Source organism: Zootoca vivipara, chromosome Z1, assembly GCF_965207765.1.
Source record: "Zootoca vivipara chromosome Z1, rZooViv2.hap1.1, whole genome shotgun sequence".
Classification (NCBI taxonomy): Eukaryota; Metazoa; Chordata; class Lepidosauria; order Squamata; family Lacertidae; genus Zootoca; species Zootoca vivipara.
The window spans coordinates 66,258,882-66,278,386 of record NC_142583.1 but is presented as its reverse complement, the minus strand read 5'-3'; the positions used below and the strand labels follow the sequence as shown (position 1 = coordinate 66,278,386).

General features: G+C 44.4%; 1 protein-coding gene across 2 annotated transcripts in view; it reads left to right on the top strand.

Moving 5' to 3' along the window:
- The window catches only part of GC (GC vitamin D binding protein), a 34,000-nt gene extending 14,956 nt beyond the window's left edge, over nucleotides 1-19,044 (top strand). The window contains exons 2-13 of one of the 2 annotated variants that reach the window (XM_035103095.3): nucleotides 1,325-1,394; nucleotides 2,257-2,389; nucleotides 4,804-5,015; nucleotides 7,737-7,869; nucleotides 9,911-10,005; nucleotides 11,456-11,585; nucleotides 13,135-13,340; nucleotides 15,269-15,401; nucleotides 17,012-17,103; nucleotides 17,565-17,697; nucleotides 18,003-18,103; nucleotides 18,899-19,044. In XM_035103095.3, coding sequence (XP_034958986.1) covers nucleotides 1,325-1,394; nucleotides 2,257-2,389; nucleotides 4,804-5,015; nucleotides 7,737-7,869; nucleotides 9,911-10,005; nucleotides 11,456-11,585; nucleotides 13,135-13,340; nucleotides 15,269-15,401; nucleotides 17,012-17,103; nucleotides 17,565-17,697; nucleotides 18,003-18,059 — 1,394 coding nt within the window. In that variant the 3' untranslated portion in view covers nucleotides 18,060-18,103; nucleotides 18,899-19,044. The remainder of the gene's footprint in view (nucleotides 1-1,324; nucleotides 1,395-2,256; nucleotides 2,390-4,803; nucleotides 5,016-7,736; nucleotides 7,870-9,910; nucleotides 10,006-11,455; nucleotides 11,586-13,134; nucleotides 13,341-15,268; nucleotides 15,402-17,011; nucleotides 17,104-17,564; nucleotides 17,698-18,002; nucleotides 18,104-18,898) is intronic. The other variant, XM_035103094.3, reaches the window with a different exon arrangement.
- Nucleotides 19,045-19,505: the final 461 nt, after the last annotated feature.

Below are 19,505 nucleotides of genomic sequence, written 5' to 3'. Positions count from 1 at the left end.
GAAATTCTCAGCTTTTGCTTCTAGATCGTAACATATTCATTTCCAAAGTGTGCAATGAGGATGAAACAAGCAGCGATAAAAAGGATTTTTTAATTTTATTTCATTGCATTTTCCTGCCCTATTAATTAGCCTTAATGAATCAAGAGGAGAGAAGAATTGTGGAAATTGGGGCCCTGGAGGGGAGGAAATGAGAGAGGTGGGTTTAGGATAAAATATCTTCCCCTTGGAGATTGTCAAGACTCGTTTCAGCGCCGTAAGCACTTGGTGGCAATTCCTGAAACAGTGAGCTGCCTTTAGGTTGTGACTTACGCCTCTCCAAAGGTGTGATCCATCTTCCAGAAACTGTTCCTAACCTGGAGTTATTGAAGAATAAACAGCAGGATGCTCTCAGGATATTTAAGCTCGGCCATTATCAAGCAAGCAACCTCCCCCCCCCCACTAATTTATATTATATTAGATATTCATTTAAACAACCTTGAAATATCAATGACTTCCCTTCTTCTCCTCCCATGGTTCATTTTGCATAACATAAATCCCTGCATATTTTATATAAACTAAAGTATTGAGTATTCCATTATTGCATCCATCAAAACTTATTTTCACGGTTGAATTTAATTTAATGCTGCCCACGTTTTCAAATATACACAACCCCCCCCCATATATATTCAATAAACATTTCCTAATCTTCTTTAAACATATGTTCTTCTTGTTATCAAGCAGGATTCCACATTGCAGAAATCCAGATTGCAGGAATCTGGAGAAAGGCACACCTTTGAAAGCTAGACAAATGCTTTCAATTCTGTTGTGGGCCACCCAACCTACATCAGGTGTGACGTACAAAAGTAAGAATGCAGAACAGAGTTGAACTATGGAACTTCCTCCCAATGGAGACAGTGACGGTCCCCAACTTAGATGGCATTAAAGGAGAATTAAACAAATTCATGGAGGGGAAGACTATTGATGGCTGCAAAGCCTTGATGGCTATCCTCTGCCTCCACAACTGGAGAAAGCAAATGTTTCTGAAACCACAGTTGCTGGAAACCACAGGAAAGTGCTCTTGTGCTCAAATCCTGCTCACAGGTTTTACCCAGACATCTCGTTGACCACTGTAAGAACAGGATACTGGACTAGATGGGCCATTGGCCTGATCCAGCAAGCTTGTATTATGTTCTTATTATCGAACTCTATCATGGCTCCAGAGAATTCAGTCCTCATATTGATGACTGATGGCAATGATGATACAGTAACTGGGGTGATATGGTAGCTCTTTGAAATGCAAACGGGCTTTTGAATTAATTGCTCTTCCTCCTGTTTGGTTTTTCAGGACGGGATTACATGAGAGACAAAATCTGTCAAGAATTCAACAACTTGGGAAAAGACAAATTCCGTTCTCTGTACGTATTTTTTGAAGGCAACGCCTATTCAGAGCCACACACCTGCTGTCATTGAGACCAGCCAAAATGGGAAAGCTCTGGTCGTAAAAGAGAGATATCAAATATCTGTTTCTGAACAGGGCTGCCCCTGTTTGGTTTTGAAAATACTGAGCCAGGCGGAGTGGGGTGGGGAAAACCAGAGCAAAACCCAATAACTTAAGGAGAGAGTTTGGTGGATCACACAGCCACTTGGTAAGGCAGGCTGAATCTGAGGGACAAATTCTGCATTGTGGGTGGAGACTGCCAAAATGTGGAATTGAATGGCTTTTCATGTCTAGGGTTTTGCTGGCTGCAGCTGGTGGCAACAGTATAGCGTGGAAATATTTGTTTTATTTTTACCGTTATTAAACAAAATTGATATATTGCTTGATTGCAATAAAAAATAAGAAGAAAAGGAAACCAATGAGCCCCACCCCCTCCCACAACACATTTTAAAAGGTATCAAATGTTAACCAGCCAAAGGCCTGGTTGAAGAGGAATATTTTTGCCTGGCTCATAAAGGTATATAATAAAGGTGCCAGGCAAACCACCCTGGGGAGAGCGTTCCACAAGTGGGGAGCCACCACAGAAAAGGCCCGTTCTCATGTTGCCACCATCTGGACCTCTCAAGGAGGAGGCACACAAAGAAGGGCCTCAGAGGATGCTCTCAGGGTCCCGGTAGGTTCATATGGAGAGAGGTGGTCCTTGAGTTATCGTGGTCCTGAGCCATTTAAGGCTCTGTAGGGCGAAACCAGCACTTTGAATTATTATTATTATTATTATTATTATTATTATTATTATTATTATTATATTATAATACCCTTTCCCTCCTGTTGGTTCACAGAGCAATCATCATGAACAGCAGGAAGTATACCAACGGCACCTTTGAGGAAATCCAGAGTATCGTGGTGGAGATTGTCGCCCTTGCAGAAAAATGCTGTGTTGAAGGAGCCGACCCGGAATGCTACACAACGGAGGTACACTTCCACAAGCATAGATGTGCATCCAGCCCTTCTTGGTGCTAAGTGGTACCAACTTGAGGAAAACATTGGGGGGAGGTATGGCAGGTGGCGGGGGTTCCCTTGCCCCCCTCCACGCCCCCTCATCATATCATGCTCCTTCCAAGTCGAGGTCAGGCCAGCATGCGCTCAGGCAGGCTCAGTGAGCAACAGTTGGAATGGTGGAGATCACACACACCCCAGTTCTCTTGATGCTGCAGGAGAAGAGGAATGCAGCCTTGATTTACAGCAGGGGTTTGAGGAGTTTGAGGAAGGTCACAGCTCAGAGACAGACAAACAAAAGAGTTGGGAAGTGTTAGAAGAAGGGGGAGGGAGACAGAGGCAAGGCAGCCAGCTGACACGTTGTCACTGGAGAGTATTTATGTCCCCCCTTCTCCCAGAACTTGGTGTTTGTTGAGAGTGCAGGAACAGTAGAATCAGAAACATTTGGCCACAAGCAGCCACCATAAAGGGAGATGCTGTTGCTAGGAAAGGGGGAGGAGGAGCCCGGTTTAGAGCAAAGCCATTGTTAAGGCTTGTTGCGTTATTTTGTCTCTCGCTATTAGGATTGAATAAAACTCATTAGAAAGGACTCTACCTTGTTTTCTCTGCTCTTGCTGCAACCGGGTAGGAATAGCTTTCCCGAAGCCTTGACACAAACTGTGCGGGGCAAAGAGAAGCATGGCTGGGGGGAGGCAGCAGACTGAGGGAGGGTGGGAGAAAATATTAAGGGGGCTGTGCCCCTAGGAGAAAATTATTGGCGGGCCAAGGGACCCCAGTTTCCAAGAGTTGGGTGCCTAAGGTCACTTATTAGCTGAAGGAACAAACTGTGCATGCAACAAAATGTTGCAGTCTTGAGTGCTCCTGTACAGGATTCCTGCCTGTCAGCTGGCCACAATCTCTTCCAGGATACTCCATTACATTCACCTTTGAAGGTTGTCCATAAGGGAATGTGACTCTCAGGCTGTAAAAGGTTTTCCATCCCTGGTCTAGACATTGCTAGGCTGGACGGGCCAACGACAGCTGTGTACATTCCTAGGTTCCCATTTAGGGGAAAACCTAATGGGGAAAATAGCAGTAGGGGAGCAATCAAAGGTGGGGAATTGACATGGGGCAAAGAATGGGACTCCTGATACCAACCCACCCTGCAATCGAAAGCACCATACACAGCTATGCACATACAGGTAACTCGTATCTTGTGCACAGTTAGTTAACTTGCATGATGTCAGGAATGTCCCTTCCCAGCACGACAGTGAGGACTCAAAGGACCAAGGGTGGTAGGCAGAAAGTGACAGAGGCTTGCTTTCTTCACATGCAGAGAGTGAGGTGAGCCCCTCTCATCCTGGAAGGCAAGTCGAAACTTCTTAGAACAGCAAAAGGCAGGCAGAAGGGCAGCAGCTTTCAGACAGGTTCTCAGGGGAGGAGAGGCAAACTGGACAATCTGCTCATGAGTCTCCTCAGACTAGGAGGAGGAGCAGAGTTCAGGCCAACAGAAGGCAGAGCCGATGGCGTATATCCTGTTGGAAAAGAGCCCACCCTCCAGTGGGCTCAACTGACCCATCGAGTGAGGAAGTTGTGTGCTTGGACTGAGCTACTGTGTAAATACCAATAAATTTGAATGATATAAAACCGCCATTTCTTGGTGTGAGAGGGAGATAGTAAATCCTGACACGTGTATTCAGCTTTATGTGCTTGACAATAATTAAATAAATCAATAAACAGGGTGGAAAAGGGGGCAGACATCTGGGAGGGAAAGGCTTTGGCAATGCCATCCACCATTGAACCCAATTTGTTTTGACTATATGCAATTTTGGCTTTATGGGCTATCTCTGGGACATAATACCCGCATAAGTTGAGAGTCGCCTGTAATATTTAGTGTGGCGCTTAGGTGACTTTAAAATTGGATTACACTGATCCTTGGAGGATAAAGGCTATCAAGGGCTGTCAAGTGGAACTCCCATGTACAAGAGCAGTGTATCATTGAATGCCACTTGCAGGGGGCCAGCAGAAAAAGTCAGCTGCATCCTTCATTCCTGCTGTTGGGCTTGTTCCCCAAGGCATCTGTGTGGTGATGCTTTGTAGCAGGATACTGGACTATGGACTCAGCTATACGGCTGCAAACCAAACATTTTAAATGTGTTGTAAAGCACAATATACAAATGTGACACTAGGTGGCGACAGTGAGCTATGCAAAATTCAATGTGTTTTTCAAAACGTTTTTCAAAAAACATTTTCACAGTGTTTTTCATATGTGTGTAGATTCCACCTAGATTTCCCTTTGCTTCATCAGACAGTGTTTTTTCTTGTGATCTTATGTATCAGACGCTGTAGTACTTAGGCAAACTTGCAACCTTTTCCTCTTTTTTCCTTCCCTCTCTCTTCTTCCCACCCAGTCTTTAGCACTCTCGGCCAAATCCTGCGACCCAAATAACCCTTTCCCGAAGCATCCAGGGACAGCTGCCTGTTGCCGCGAGGAAGGCCTTGAACGAAAGCTGTGCCTGGCAGCCTTGAAGCACCCACCCAAGGAGTTCCATACATATGTGGAGCCATCCAATGAGGAACTATGTGGGGCCTTCAGAAAGGACCCCCAGGACTTTGCAGACAGGTGAGTCATGTGTGCATTTCAACTGTGCCACTTACCTGTCTCATTCAGGCACCAGAGTCCATCTCTGGCCACACTCTGATGGCTGGTCCAGACTCCATGGGCTCAGGGAAGCCCTGGAGACAGATCCCTGTAGTTGGTGAGAATGCTAAAGATCCTAACCCTTGTCTCTATCTGCTGATTATCCTATCATAACAGTTCTTACAAAACTCACCCTATGAAGTTGGCTTCTGCTGAGTCAAGATCATTGATCCAACTAGCTCACTCCTGTCCACCAACAGCAGTCTGGGGGTGGGCGGGGATTTTTCAGCCTAGAATTAGTTTTCTACTCTCAACAACAGAGAGGAAAAGCTAGAGCTTCTGCACTCAACGCATATGATGTGCTCTACCCACTGAGCTATAGCTCCTTCCTGGATCTGTTATAATGCAAATATACCACCCCATATATTTTCCTTCTAGAAAATTTTCTCCAGTTTGCCAAAAGTTCTTTCCAGTGAGGTGTCTGTGAAGTGAGAAAGAGCTTTAAAACCACAAACAGGTTTTCATCTCATTGTTTTGCACAGCTGGGAATTAAAATTGGAGGGATTTGGAGGTTGGATAGGATATTATTTATTATTTATCCTTCTTCTTATCACTTCTATGAGTTAACGTCCAGTTAGTAGAGTTTAAAATTTACCATGCCTTTGCAGCATAAAATGTGGAAACATTTGGGACAAAGGTTGCCAAACTTTACTAGCAATTATCCAGGATGCTTTAGCAGACCAGATCTTCCCTTTTAAACAAAATAATCTGTAATGTGGGGGGGGGGTATTATTTACTTACTTAAAGTTGCAGACTTGATTCAGCAGTAAACAACAGTGGAAAATAAGTCAGAATATACTTCTAGATTACAAGAAACATAGTTGAGATCAAAATGTCTGTACTGAGGAGATCACAGAGTAAGCATTCTTACATGGTTACATGGTGAAGAAGCAGATTGTCTTCTGAGGCAAGAGGAAGAACAAAGGACTAAAATGCCATTGTCTTTTCCTCACCTGTGCAAGCAGAGGATATGACCTCACAGAATGCCTTCTCTAGGAACTTTCAAGGAATTCCATGTGTCTTAACCCTTTGCTTGCCTAGCAAACATGGAATTTCATCTTTGACTGAAACATCATTTCCCACATTTAAAACTTGATACTATAATTCTGGGGGAAGTGAGGGCCGAGATTATAAGGATACCAGGAAGAAATTGTCTTCTGTTTTCTCTGGCCTCTCATCCCTCTTTGTAAAAAAAGGATTGCCCCCTTATTCATTTTGTAAAGAAGATGTGTAGATGCTTTACTGCATATAAAGCGTTATGGTTAATATCCAACCTGGGTTGCAGAGTTGCAACTGGTTACTCCCATAAATTATTGAGAACTGCTGCCACACAAGGGGCAGAATCCAAACTGTCCCATCTATGAATGGAAGGACTGCTTCAGAGCCTGGGGAAGGTCCATAGCTCAGTGGTAAAGCATTTGCTTTTGATGCAGAAGGTCCCAGGTTTAATCCCCAGCAGGAGCATCTCCAGTAAGGGTTGAGAGAGACCTCTTTCTGAAATTCTGGAGACCCCCTGCCAGTCAGTGTACAGTAGACAACACTGAGGGAGATAAACCAATGGCATGGCACAGTGTAAGAAAGCTTATGGAGAGCCACCTATGATGATGGAGAGCCGAATGAAGTTCGCACTAGTAGGAGGTAGGGGAAAATGCATTATATTATACTGAGGTATTGTTATTTTAGGAAACAGGGGAATTGTTTGCAAAATTGCATTGGGAAAATTAACAATAAAATGCAAGCCAATTTTCATTAGGGCTTTAAAAAGATCAGACTTTAAAATTAGAATTTGAAAAATGAGAAATCGAGACAAAACTGGAATTGATATATTTACAACCCTAGACTAATCTGGGGATATGCAGCAAAGCAAGTCTTGTGTTGCAGATGAAGAGCCTGCTGGATCAGACCAATGGCCCACCCACCGTATTTTTCGCTCCATAAGACGCACCTGACCATAAGACACACTTAGTTTTCAGAGGAGGAAAGGGGGAAAGCCCCATTTTTGGGGGGATCAGCTCACAGCTGTGCAGCTTCTTTCGCAAAGAGGAAAAGCCCCATTTTTAAAGGATCAGCTCAAACTTGTTGAGTTTACTTTGCAAAGGGAAAAAACCTGTTCAACTCACAGTTCTGCAGCTTCTGATAATCGAATCAGCCAGATAATCCAATCAGCCAGTCACGTGTCACTGGGGAAACAAACATTCTCCCTCTGCAGAACATTCAACAATGGAAGCCGGGGCAAGGGGCCGGGGCTGGAAGGGAGCTAGAGTCCCTTATCTCCCTCCCTGATCTCTTGGAATCTGCTGCTGAGCGGCTTCCTCTTTCCCTCTTGTTAGCCTTTAGCTCTTTCTATTTAAAAAAAAAAGCACTATTTGCTTTTCGCCCCTGGCCAATTCAGCTCCAGGGGCCATGCATTCACTCCATAAGACGCAGACATTTCCCCTTCCTTTTTAGGAGGAAAAAGGTATGTCTTATGGAGTGAAAAATACGGTACTCTAGCCTATTCTCACAGTGGCCACCTTGATGCCTGTGGGAAACCAGCAACTGGCATTCGGAGAAGTCTGACAGTGGAAGTGGCTGCAAATATTTTGCTGACCTCACTTGTGATATGCAATCTCCTCATGTTTTCCTTTGTGATCCATTTTCTAGGTTTCTATATGAGTTTTCCATTGACCATAGCCATACACCTTTGCCTCTCCTGATTGCCTCCACAACGACCTACTTGTCCATCGTCGGAACGTGTTGTACCCATGCGCAACCCACAGTCTGCTTCTTAAAAGAGGTCGGTGCTTTCTTTTTCTCAGCACTAAACGCATTACACTTTCTTTGTCTCTGAACAGCTCAAACAAACTATCCTCCAATTCAGCTGCAGCCCAATGACGGCAGCCATTTCCCTGACAAATGAACTTTAAGTACCAAGCACATCAAATGCCTTCTCAGTGATGATTCACAAAGAAGAAGAAGAAGAAGAAGAAGAAGAAGAAGAAGAAGAAGAAGAAGAAGAAGAAGAAGAAGAAGAAGAAGAAGAAGAAGAAGAAGAAGAAGAAGTGGTGCCAGGACTCACATTTCCCTGCCATTGTGCATTCCTTGGAGTCTGGATCTGCTGCCCGTGTGGATCTTGCTGCCTGAGGCAGTTGCCTCACCTTGTCTCATGGGTGGGCTGGCCCTGCTCTCAACCTCAGTATCTGTCCAAAGGTTAAACCAACAGAGTTAGGAACATAGGATATTGAGCCAGACCATTGGTCCATCTAGCTCAGGCTTCCTCAACCTCGGCCCTCCAGATGTTTTTGGCCTACAACTCTCATGATCCCTAGCTAGCAGGACCAGTGGTCAGGGATGGTGGGAATTGTTGTCTCAAAACATCTGGAGGGCCGAGCTTGAGGAAGCCTGATCTAGCTCTATATTGTCTACACTGACTAGCAATGGCTCTCCAGGGTTTCAGCCCAGGAATCTTTCCAGATCTACCTGGAGATGCTGAGGATTGAACCTGGGACCTCCCGCATGCAATCAGATATTCTTCTACTAGGCTACAGACCTTCTCCATTGGAGAAGTTGGGTGGAACTCACTCATTGCTGTCCTTGACTCGTGCGCAGAACTATTCAAAGTACAGGCAACTCCCAATTTACATGGGGGTTACGTTCCAAGGCACCACACGGTTACGTGAAATTGTGTATATTGGAAATGCCATTGGAAAAGCCTGCAAACACCCTTTAAATCTCCGGAAACTCTCGAAAAACCCAGCAGAACTTACCAGATGCCAAACTCTCACCACAACCGCTCCCCCCAAACCGCCTAGCTCAAACTCCAACTCTCCTATGCTGGTCGAGAACCATAACAATAAACTAAACTAAACTCCAACTCTCCACAGGCCTCAAAGGTTGGTGCAAAGGCTCCTGGGATTGCTAGGCACTGTTTTCGCAAATTTTGCCCTTTCTGGGCTCTTTTGGGGGCGTTTTTGCCATTTTAAAAGTGGCTAATGGGTTCGGTATAATGCACATGTTCACAGTCACATGCCCATTGGATGTGCATAAATTGGCCGTTACCTGTAATGCAGTCAATGGGGAGTCACCATAGAGATCAAGGTGGTGGTAGAGATTCTCACATCTCTGTGAGGTAAGTATTTGATTCCCGCTGTCAGGATTTACTATCTCCCTCTCACACCAAGAGACGGCAGGCCAGCGTTTCTATAATTTTCAGATTTATTTGTATTTACACAATATTCATTCTGAGCACGCAGCTCAGTCTTCCACACTCGACGGGTCAGATGAGCCCAATTGGGAGGTGGGCTCTTTTCCAACAGGAAATACGCCATTTGCTCCTCCTTTTGTGGGCTTGACACCAAGCCTGAACTCTGCCCATCCTTCTAGTACGAGGAGATTCACAAGCAGCTTGTGCCTCCTCCCCTGAAAGCATGTCTGAGAGTTGTAGCCCCTCTGCCTGCCTGGCACTGCCCTGAAAATTTACAACTTGCCTTCCAGGACAGGAGGGGCTCACTTCACTCTCCACATATGAAGGAAGCAACCCTCTGTCTCCTCCTTCCTGACACACACACCCCTTGTTCCTCGGAGCTCTCGCTTTCACTCTGGGAAGGAATGTTCCTAACACCCGTTTTACGGTTGGTATTCTATGACTGAGTGCTAGGGCTTCCTCATGACCACTCGCCTCAAATCCCTGACAACTAAATTGAGTGAAAATGTGCAACGGCAAAGCTCCGTTATATTTCGGATTCCTGTTAACAGGCACTTCCAGATTTGCTAGAAGCAGATCCCTTCACTAAGTATGAGTCAAGTGTTTGACCTCACCACTTTCTTTTATGCTGCAGAAGCTGGAGAGGAAGTCTCTCAGGATGCTCACTGATCTGTCCAACAAAGCGTGCTCCCGCTATTCCGTGTTTGGGAAAGAGAAAACAAAACTCAGGTACAAAGCAAACCTTCTGCCTCCTATGTATTTATGGCAGATCAGAACTTTACCTCTTCAACCTCTGAATTTTTGGTAGTTCCTGTTCATTGTGAAAGCTTGGATAGATCTATTTGGGTTGGAAGAAGCAAACTGCAATGGAATTTCATGGGATAGTACCAAATTTGCTACCATATCCAAACATGTGTCTTTCAAGTCATGCAGCAGTGCATAAGAATCTTGTCTAGGGCACACACAAAATGATTCACTTCATAGCTAAAGGTAAACCTACCCAATTCACGTGTTGCAAAACAATATGGGAACTGAAACACAACTATCGTTCAAAAAAAAATATCACACTTTACTGAATTTTGCAATGCAATTTTTGACTAGACAATAATATAAGGGGAATTTTGCATAAAAATGAATGTATTAGCGAAAATAGCATGCAAACGTGCATTATGTTAAGGGAAATGGTTTACTAAAATTTTAACATTAGCCCAAACTGCATACAAAAATGTCTTTGTCAGGCGAAATTCGCACTAAAATGCTAATGAATTTTCATGAGGATTTAAACAAAAATCACAAATTGCTGGAGAAATGTGGAGAACTGAATTTAAGAATGCAAAAATGAGAAACTGGGACAGCCACAGTCTACCTTTTGTGAGTTGCCAGCTTCACTCAGGAGCTCCCAAGTTGGGCCAGAGGTTCCCTAAATTATAAATCAGGCATATCCAACAGGTAGGTGGTGATCTACCGGTAAATCACTGGTAGATCATCGGCTCCCCCTAAAGAAGCTGAACAACTGTGGCTCCCCTAAATAAAGCTCAACATTTTACCTCCTCCCTGAAAAAACTCAACAACTTTGACCTGAACCCCCAAAAGAGGGGTAGATCACTGCCACTTATTGCAGTGAGTAGATCACAGTCTCTTGGGAGTTGGTCACCCCTGGTATAGATCCTCTATAAACTTTTTGGTACTCCCATCCACTGTGTCCAGGTCACTGCCTGAAGCCAGATCATAACAATAAACCTATTATTGCCTGAACACATATTAGGGACTGGGATTTGTCACACATTTAACTTAGCATGGTTAGAATATACCACACTAAATGTGGGAAGGTTAGAGAGTATCAGAGGATTTGGGAAATGCAACCAACCACTGACACCTTTCCTACACTGCTTCAGACAAGAATGCCCATAAATAGGGCTAATAGGCATGTTGCAGCAATTCTGTGAACCGCCCTGAGACCTCCAGGTATAGGGCAGTATATACAGTACATTCAAATAATAATAATAATAATAATAATAATAATAATGAAGAGATCAGAAAGAGACTGTGTATTCAACTCAATCTGTGGCGTCTATATTCTGCCGCTGGCAGTTGAAGCTGCTTAGAAAGGGTGGGTGGACCATTTCGGGATAGCTACACTAATTTAAATTCCCACTTATTTTTTTCTGCCTATGTCTAGCTATTTCATAACATATACTCAGAAAATTCCAAATGCTTCTGTTGAGGATATCCTATCCCTCGCTGAAGATGCTTCTGAAGTGCTTGCCAAGTGCTGCGATTCATTGGAAGAAGACTGCATCCAGAAGGAGGTGAGCATTCAGGAGCAAAAGGCCATTTCCCATTGATGGCCGTTGTCATTCTGTTGAAAATAGTAGAGCATTCTGTGTCCAGCAGAAATGGCTGAGTCCTCTTATCTGCAGAATCAGGCTCCCAGTACATTTCCGAGCACAGTTCAAAGTGTTGGTGCTGACCTTTATAGCCCTAAATAGCCTCGGTCCAGTATACCTGAAGGAGCATCTCCACCCCCATCGTTCTGCCCAGACACTGAGGTCCAGTGGGGGGGCCTTCTGGCGGTTCCCTCGTTGCGAGAAGCCAAGTTGCAGGGAACCAGGCAGAGGGCCTTCTCGGTGGTGGCGCCTGCCCTGTGGAACGCCCTCCCATCAGATGTCAAAGGAAAAACAGCTACCAGATTTTTAGAAGACATCTGAAGGCAGCCCTGTTTAGGGAGGCTTTTAATGTTTAATAGATTATTTTATTTCTTTTTTCTGTTGGAAGCCACCCAGAGCGGCTGGGGAAACCCAGCCAGATGGACGGGGTATAAATAATATATTATTTATTATTTATTATTATTATTATTATTATTATTATTATTATTATTATATGTGGCTCTTGCTGGGTTGTACCGCTTCCAGCTCCACATAGAAAAGTAGCAAATCAGGGAAGAAAGGCTTTAACTGGGCCTTCTCAACTAGTCTTCTATGTGCTGGTTTTCCATCTGCAGAACAATTTTTATATGGGGCATTCAGACATGTGATCCCACCCTCCACTATTTCCAAAATGGTACAAGACAGGAAGAGCTGTGTCATGTGATCATGCCGACTACGTAACACAGATTGAGCCAGCTAGTTCTTCTCATATACCTGGAAGCAAGTTCTACATATTTCAATGAGCCTTACTTCCAGTACTAATTCCAGTGTGGATTTAGTGCAATGAGTCTATGAATTCCAAAAAAGAATATCCAAAAGTTTACCAGTAGGCAGGCAGGCAGGCATCCTTCAATCAGTTAATTTTTGGTTTGGACCATGTACAGCGGTACCTCAGTTTTCAAACGTAATCCATTCTGGAAGACCGTTCGTGTTCCGAAATGGTCGAAAATGGAAAACTCAATAAGGAAAACTCAATACGGAAAACTCAGTACGGAAAACTCAGTACGTAAGCCATATGGCATGCTCGACTTCCGAGGCTCATTCGAAAACCAAAGCATTTCCTTCCGGGTTTTTGGTGTTCGCATTCCAAAATGTTCTTCAACAGAGACTTTTGAAAACCGAGGTACCACTGTATATGTCAGGGCTAGTTCAGATGTAGGTCAGCAATCAAGAGGCAGAGACAAGCAGAAAAGTTAGCTCTTTATTCAAGAAAACAGCTTCCCAGTCACCAAGGTCTGGCCCCCACGAAATAATTGCCAGGACTGAAGGTCTTTGTCTTCTACTTCCCACTAACTCTCCTCCCCGGCTGAATGCCTCCAAAGCAGCCTTAAACATGGAGGCAAGGGAGGAGGGGAACTTACTACAGTAGGAAAGGCACCTTTCCACGTGGTTCCATTTTGTTGCGAAATCATTGGCTGTCTTTCCTCCCCAGGTGTCAAACCACACTGCCAAAATCTGCAATAAACTCTCAGCCCAGGATAAAAGAATTAACAACTGTTGCCAAGGAGATTGCTCCTTGCAAAAATACGTGTGCATATATTCGCTGCCATGGGACAAGAACACCGACAGTTCAAATGTTGCAAGTCCGACTCCCGAATGCCTGTGTAATGTGGACTGCAGACAGCGGGAAATTTATAAGTAAGTGTCCCCCTCCCAAACACACACTTTCCTAGAGATAAGCTTTTTAATTAGCTGCAATTTGAATGTGCTTATTCATTATTGGCAACACCTGCTGGTTCCAAACTCAAAATTGCAAACTGACCTTAATTCCCACTTCAACATAAACCTGCATCAAAAAAGTGGGAGAACCCATTTATATTCTTTTTTTATTTTCCAGCCAACTTGGAGGTAACAGGGTATTTCTTAATTCATCAAGGGCAGGACTTGGGGTGCTTGTGAAAGAGACTGGGGGCCTTAGGCACCAAGGAAAAGCATTTAAGTTATCCCAGGCAAGGTATGGTGCGTTGTGATATGCAGGAGCTGAAACTGAATGTGTTTATTTATTTTCACAACTTGTATTTTTCTCTGGACGGACAGGACTCAAGGCAGCTTTCAGTTAAAAACAAGAACCACTACAAACATATCTCAAAGAAACCTGAAATATACTCAGAGTCGAGAGTGAATTTCATGCTCTTTATTCAGCTCGTAGTCAACAAGGAGCATAGCTGCCAAGTTTTCCCTTTTCTCACGAGGAAGCCTATTCAGCATAAGGGAAAATCCCTTAAAAAAAGGGATAACTTGGCAGCTATGACAAGGAGAAGAAGAGAAGAATCCCCTTTCCCCAAAACCATCTGCTTATATACATTATTTACACAATGGGCTTTGCGTGATTGGCTACTTCAGGCTACACCTGTGGGCCAATCAGTTTGTGGATTGACTTCTGCCAGCAGCCTGATTGGCTGCTCCTGCAGGCCAATCAGGTTGCGGATTCACTTCTGCCAGCCGCCTGATTGGCTGCTCCTGCAGGCCAATCAGGTTACGGATTCACTTCCACCTGGAGTTGGATTGGGTGGCTCCTGCGGACCAATCAGACTGCTGATTCTGGATCTTATTGTTCTATGATTCAGCTCAGCACATAACAAAACCAATCATTTAAAAACTAATAATAATAATAATAATAATAATAATAATAATAATAATAATAATTTATTATTTATACCCCGCCCATCTGGCTGGGTTTCCCCAGCCACTCTGGGCGGCTTCCAACAGAAAAATAAAACACAATAGTCTCTTAAACATTAAAAAGCCTCCCTGAACAGAGGCTAAACGTTGATAAAATCAGAACTATATACTGTACATATGTAAAATCTGTTAAACCCAGTGATTTTTTCGGGGGGGGGGGAACATTTTGTGAATCTAAGTTTGGCCTCACTGAGGGGCAGTATTTCAATATGAGTAGGAAAATGAGAGTGCCGCTAAACATTTTTTATTTTATTTTATTTTTAGAAAAAAAGCACTGGTTAAACCCATACCAGTAATTAAAATAGAAAGGGAACAGTACCAGCCTTGATCCAGAGCCTTGGGTACTAATTCATTTGTAAGGTGAGGAATGAGCTGGAACCAATTCCTTCCTAAAACAAACTTTTCAAGAACTGATTCGTGAAGTATAAAAGTCCTGGTTAGTTTCTTCTATAATAGCATAGAGCTATTGCAAACTGTAGGGACCCAGGTGGGCTTGCTGATCAGAAGGTCGGCGGTTCGAATCCCTGCAACGGGGTGAGCTCCCGTTGCTCGGTCCCAGCTCCTGCCCACCTAGCAGTTCAAAAGCACATCAAAGTGCAAGTAGATAAATAGGGACCACTCCGGCGGGAGGGTAAACGGCGTTTCCGTGCGCTGCTCTGTTTCGCCAGAAGCAGCTTTGTCATGCTGGCCACATGACCCGGAAGCTGTCTGCGGACAAACGCCAGCTCCCTCAGCCTATAGAGCGAGATGAGCGCCGCAACCCCAGAGTCGGACACGACTGGACCTGATGGTCAGGGGCCCCTTTACCTTTATTGCAAACTGTGCTGTTGCAAGAGCTAGTGCAAACTGCAAAATGTTCTGAGATGTTTTTCTTTCTGTTGCAGCTATATACACCGCTTTGCTCAGACATTTACATATGCACCAGAAGCTCTTCTCGTTGCTCTGTATGACGATAGCCTAACAGTGGCGAATAGTTGTTGTAGCACGGAGGACCCCGCTGCTTGTTTCGCAGGAAAGGTAAGATGCAATATAGTTCTGAAAGCTTCTTTTCATTTCTAAACGGAAGCCCAGCCAGTAATCTAGCAGCTGCATTTTGGACCAGATGAAGGTTGCATGTCAAGAGCAGCTCCGTATATAGTGTTGCCCTAGTTTTAAAGCCTGAAAGAGCTCGGTCTGAAATAATAATAATAATAATAATAATAATAATAATAATAATAATAATAATAAATTATTTATACCTCGCCCATCTGGCTGAGTTTTCCCAACCACTCTGGGCTGTTTCCAACAAAATATTAAAATACAGTAATCCATTAAACATTAAAAGCTTCCCTAAACAGGGCTGCCTTCACATGTCTTCTAAAAGTCTGGTAGTTGTTGTTCTCTTTGACATCTGGTGGGAGGACGTGCCACAGGCCAGGTGCCACTACTGAGAAGGCCCTCTGCCCGGTTCCCTGTAACTTGGCTTCTCGCAGCAAGGGAACTGCCAGAAGGCCCTCGGCGCTGGACCTCAGTCTCCGGGTAGAACGATGGGGGTGGAGATGCTCCTTCAGATATATGAAAGAGACTCTTAGAATCATAGGGGTGGAAGTGATCCACCAAGGTTCATCGAGTCCAACCCCTTGCATTGCAGCAATCTCAACTAAAGCATCCATGACAGATGGCCATCCAACCTCAATCTTAATTTCAGGATAATGGGTTCAATCCCTACGTTGGGCAAAAGAGGGCGGTTGGACTAGATGACCCTAGTGGTCCCTTCCAACTCTCTGATTCTATGATAAATCCCCGCACAACTGTGAATCTCACTGAGTTACCTTGGGCCAGTCACAAGCGATCTTTTGCCTCCATAGGGTCTCCAAAAGATGCATGGCATATTAACATGAAACACTGCCCTAAACAAAACCCTTTCCGCTCCCCATTTCACATTTTAAAAAAAAAATTAAAAATCGCATATGAGGGTGATGTGGGCTTCTAGATGTTGGACTCTAACCCCCATCAGCCCCAGCCAGCATGGTCAAGGATGATGGTAACTGTAGTCCGACAAATGACTGTATGGTCACACATGTTCCCCATCCCTACCCTAAAAGGAATGCTAAAAGAACTAGTAAAGGTAAAGGGACCCCTGACCATTAGGTCCAGTCGTGACCGACTCTGGGGTTGCGTGCTCATCTCGCATTATTGGCCGAGGGAGCCGGCGTATAGCTTCCAGGTCATGTGGCCAGCATGACAAAGCCGCTTCTGGCAAACCAGAGCAGCACATGGAAACGCCGTTCACCTTCCCGCTATAGCGGTTCCTATTTATCTACTTGCATTTTGATGTGCTTTTGAACTGCTAGGTTGGCAGGAGCTGGGACCAAGCAACGGGAGCTCACCCCGTCACAGGGATTCAAACCGCCAACCTTCTGATCAGCAAGCCCTAGGCTCAGTGGTTTAGCCCACAGCGCCAGTAGTGTACTGCAAATGGAACCCACTTAGTTTAGACATGGCCTGATCATTCTTGACTTGCTTTGACATGGAGACAGGTTTTTTCACTGGTGGCATCAGCACTGCAGAATTTCACTATTGTTCAAAAAGCACTTATATACTGCTTAATATTACTGCCGCTCTACACTTTTCCTTATGAACTCCAGAAACCACCGACGAAGTTATTTGAATTGCTTTCAAAAGGAAACGAAATGTGCGGAGCTTACACAACTCACACTTTCCTGGATTTCAAGAAGAGGTGAGCGCTACCTTCTAGATAAGGAGTGGTTGTATAGTAAGCCCGAAATTTGTGGGCATTCAATGTTATGCACGCGGCATAAAAAAAATTAATAGGAGGCAGAAAGCAGTCTGGGTTCTGGGGGAAATGACTTTGGTGATCCCAGCCACCATTGAACCCAGTGTATTATGACTACAGTGGAACCTTGGTTCTCAAATGGCTTAGTTGACGAACAAATCGGCTCCCAAACGCCAAAAACCCGGAAGTAAGTGTTCCTGATCTCAGTTACAGGTAGGTAGCCGTGTTGGTCTGCCGTAGTCGAAACAAAATAAAAAAATTCCTATAAAAAATCCACTATGTAGCAATATAGTCCATTGGCTTAGCAGTGCCTCATGAAACACATATCGAATAAGTCACCCCTCCCCCAAAAAAATTGCAATATGCAAGGCCTTCTTAAACCAGATATTATGCCCATTCTGCAGGCTAAGAGAACACTATCACAAGGCACTTCCCAGTGCCTCTGAAGATACCATTTCTGGGCTCGTCGAGCAAAGGGCTACGTTTGCATCCACCTGCTGCCATTTGAACGCACCTCCGTCGTACTGCGGGTTGAAGGTAAGGAGCCGTCTCTCCAGCTTAGCAATTCAAGGAATCAGCCCTTGGATTTCTGGTTTCTAGGACCTACTTCAGACATCACTGAAGTGTCTTGGAACTGTATGTCCGGATGCATGGCAACCGACGTCAGAAGTCTAAATTTTGGCAAATTTCATAAAAAAATAAAAACTTCATTCTCTTCTGAGATTTCGCAACAGCTTTGCCCCCAAAAAAGCTCAACGACCTTTTGTGTCCAGATTTTCACTTTTTGAAATGGCAATTCTATAAAATTGAGTTTTGAAACACCCCCCCCCCCCAATTTTCAGGTTCAAAGTGAAGTGGCTTACACATGCACCAGTGATGACTGCTTGGCCCAGAACTAATTGTGAGAATATGATTTGTGTCTTCTAGAGCGGGGAAGGCTCAGGTAGGTAGGAAAGCAAAAATAGACTCTGTATGCAGGGTACAGTGTTGTGCCTATGTATGCACTGAGAAGTTTTTATTTCACTAACATCTCTTTGGGATGTGTCAGGAGTCCAGTCCCCGGCTGTTAATTAAAAAGGATGATTTATTGTCAAAAACAAACAGATGGCTTCAGATGGCTTTAACGCAGCCTCTTCCATCATCAATCAAGATGACCCTTCTGAAGACCTCTTCCGGTTACATAAAATATTGAACTTTCTCACTTTGCGCCTTTTGCTTTGTTTTCTGTCTAACAGCCCTCCCCTTAGCCTATTCTTAAGAGGGATTGGCTCAGCACCCATCTCATCTTGTTCTGATGAACTGCTTCCTTATCTGTCCACGCCAATTGGCACTTCCAGAGAGCATTGATTGGGTTCCGGCTGGCTCCCCGCCATTCCCTGATCAACCGGCATGCCAAAGGGCGGGGGAGTTGACACTAGCCGAAGCTCATCCTGCATGGCAGTTAACCCTCTCTGTTCCTGGCTTCTTTCTTCATTTGACTGCAAACCTTCACTGGGGGCTAGCTGCAAGTCTTCCCTGGGAGCTGGCTGCAAGCCTTCACTGGGGGCTGGCTCGTTCATGATAGGATGCTACACCTGTGCTATTGCAAGCGACTGAGAATTAAAAGTTTAGCATGGCAAATCCTTTAGGCTGATCATGTATTTGGTCTCCATTGCTAACACTGCCCAAGCATATCTTTGCTAATTAATTCATCCCTTTCCCATACCCGTGAAAGAAACGTTCTTTTTCATATTTGCAGGTGCAGCACGAAAAGACTTTCTGTGACTTCAGATTGCACACAGACCCTAGATTTTGCTGAGTCAACACTGCTGACCTCTGTCTAGTTTTCTAGAAACAAGACTAGGGCATATTGGCATCTTAATAAAAGCTGTATTCATATTTCCAGCCTTGTGGTTGTTTCAATACAGGTGGGGGGGGAGCCTTGAGGGGGGGGAGTTCTCTAAGTGCACACCTAGAAATGATTTTTTTAAAAAATCCCATTCATTATAATTCACGAATTCTACTTAATGTTGTTTGTATAGCTCTTTTGCTTCAGAGGGTGAAATGCTTTGCAGTTGTGATTCAGCTTCACACACACACACACACACAAAATCACCCATTTTGCAGACAAGGGAACTGAGCCAGAAAAGGAGTGATGGAAAAAGCATCATCATGCTAGACAACAGATTCAAAACGCTGTCAAAATAAAAATAGAAAACTCATGGGACAACAAAGCCCAGAAGGTGATGTAGCCAGGCAGACCTACCTCAGGTGAAAATAGTGGCCATCTTATGTACTTTAGTATCTATTGATATGTCAGTGCTTGCCAGAGGTTCTTTCCCACCAGCTTTTCATCAGCCTTTCCC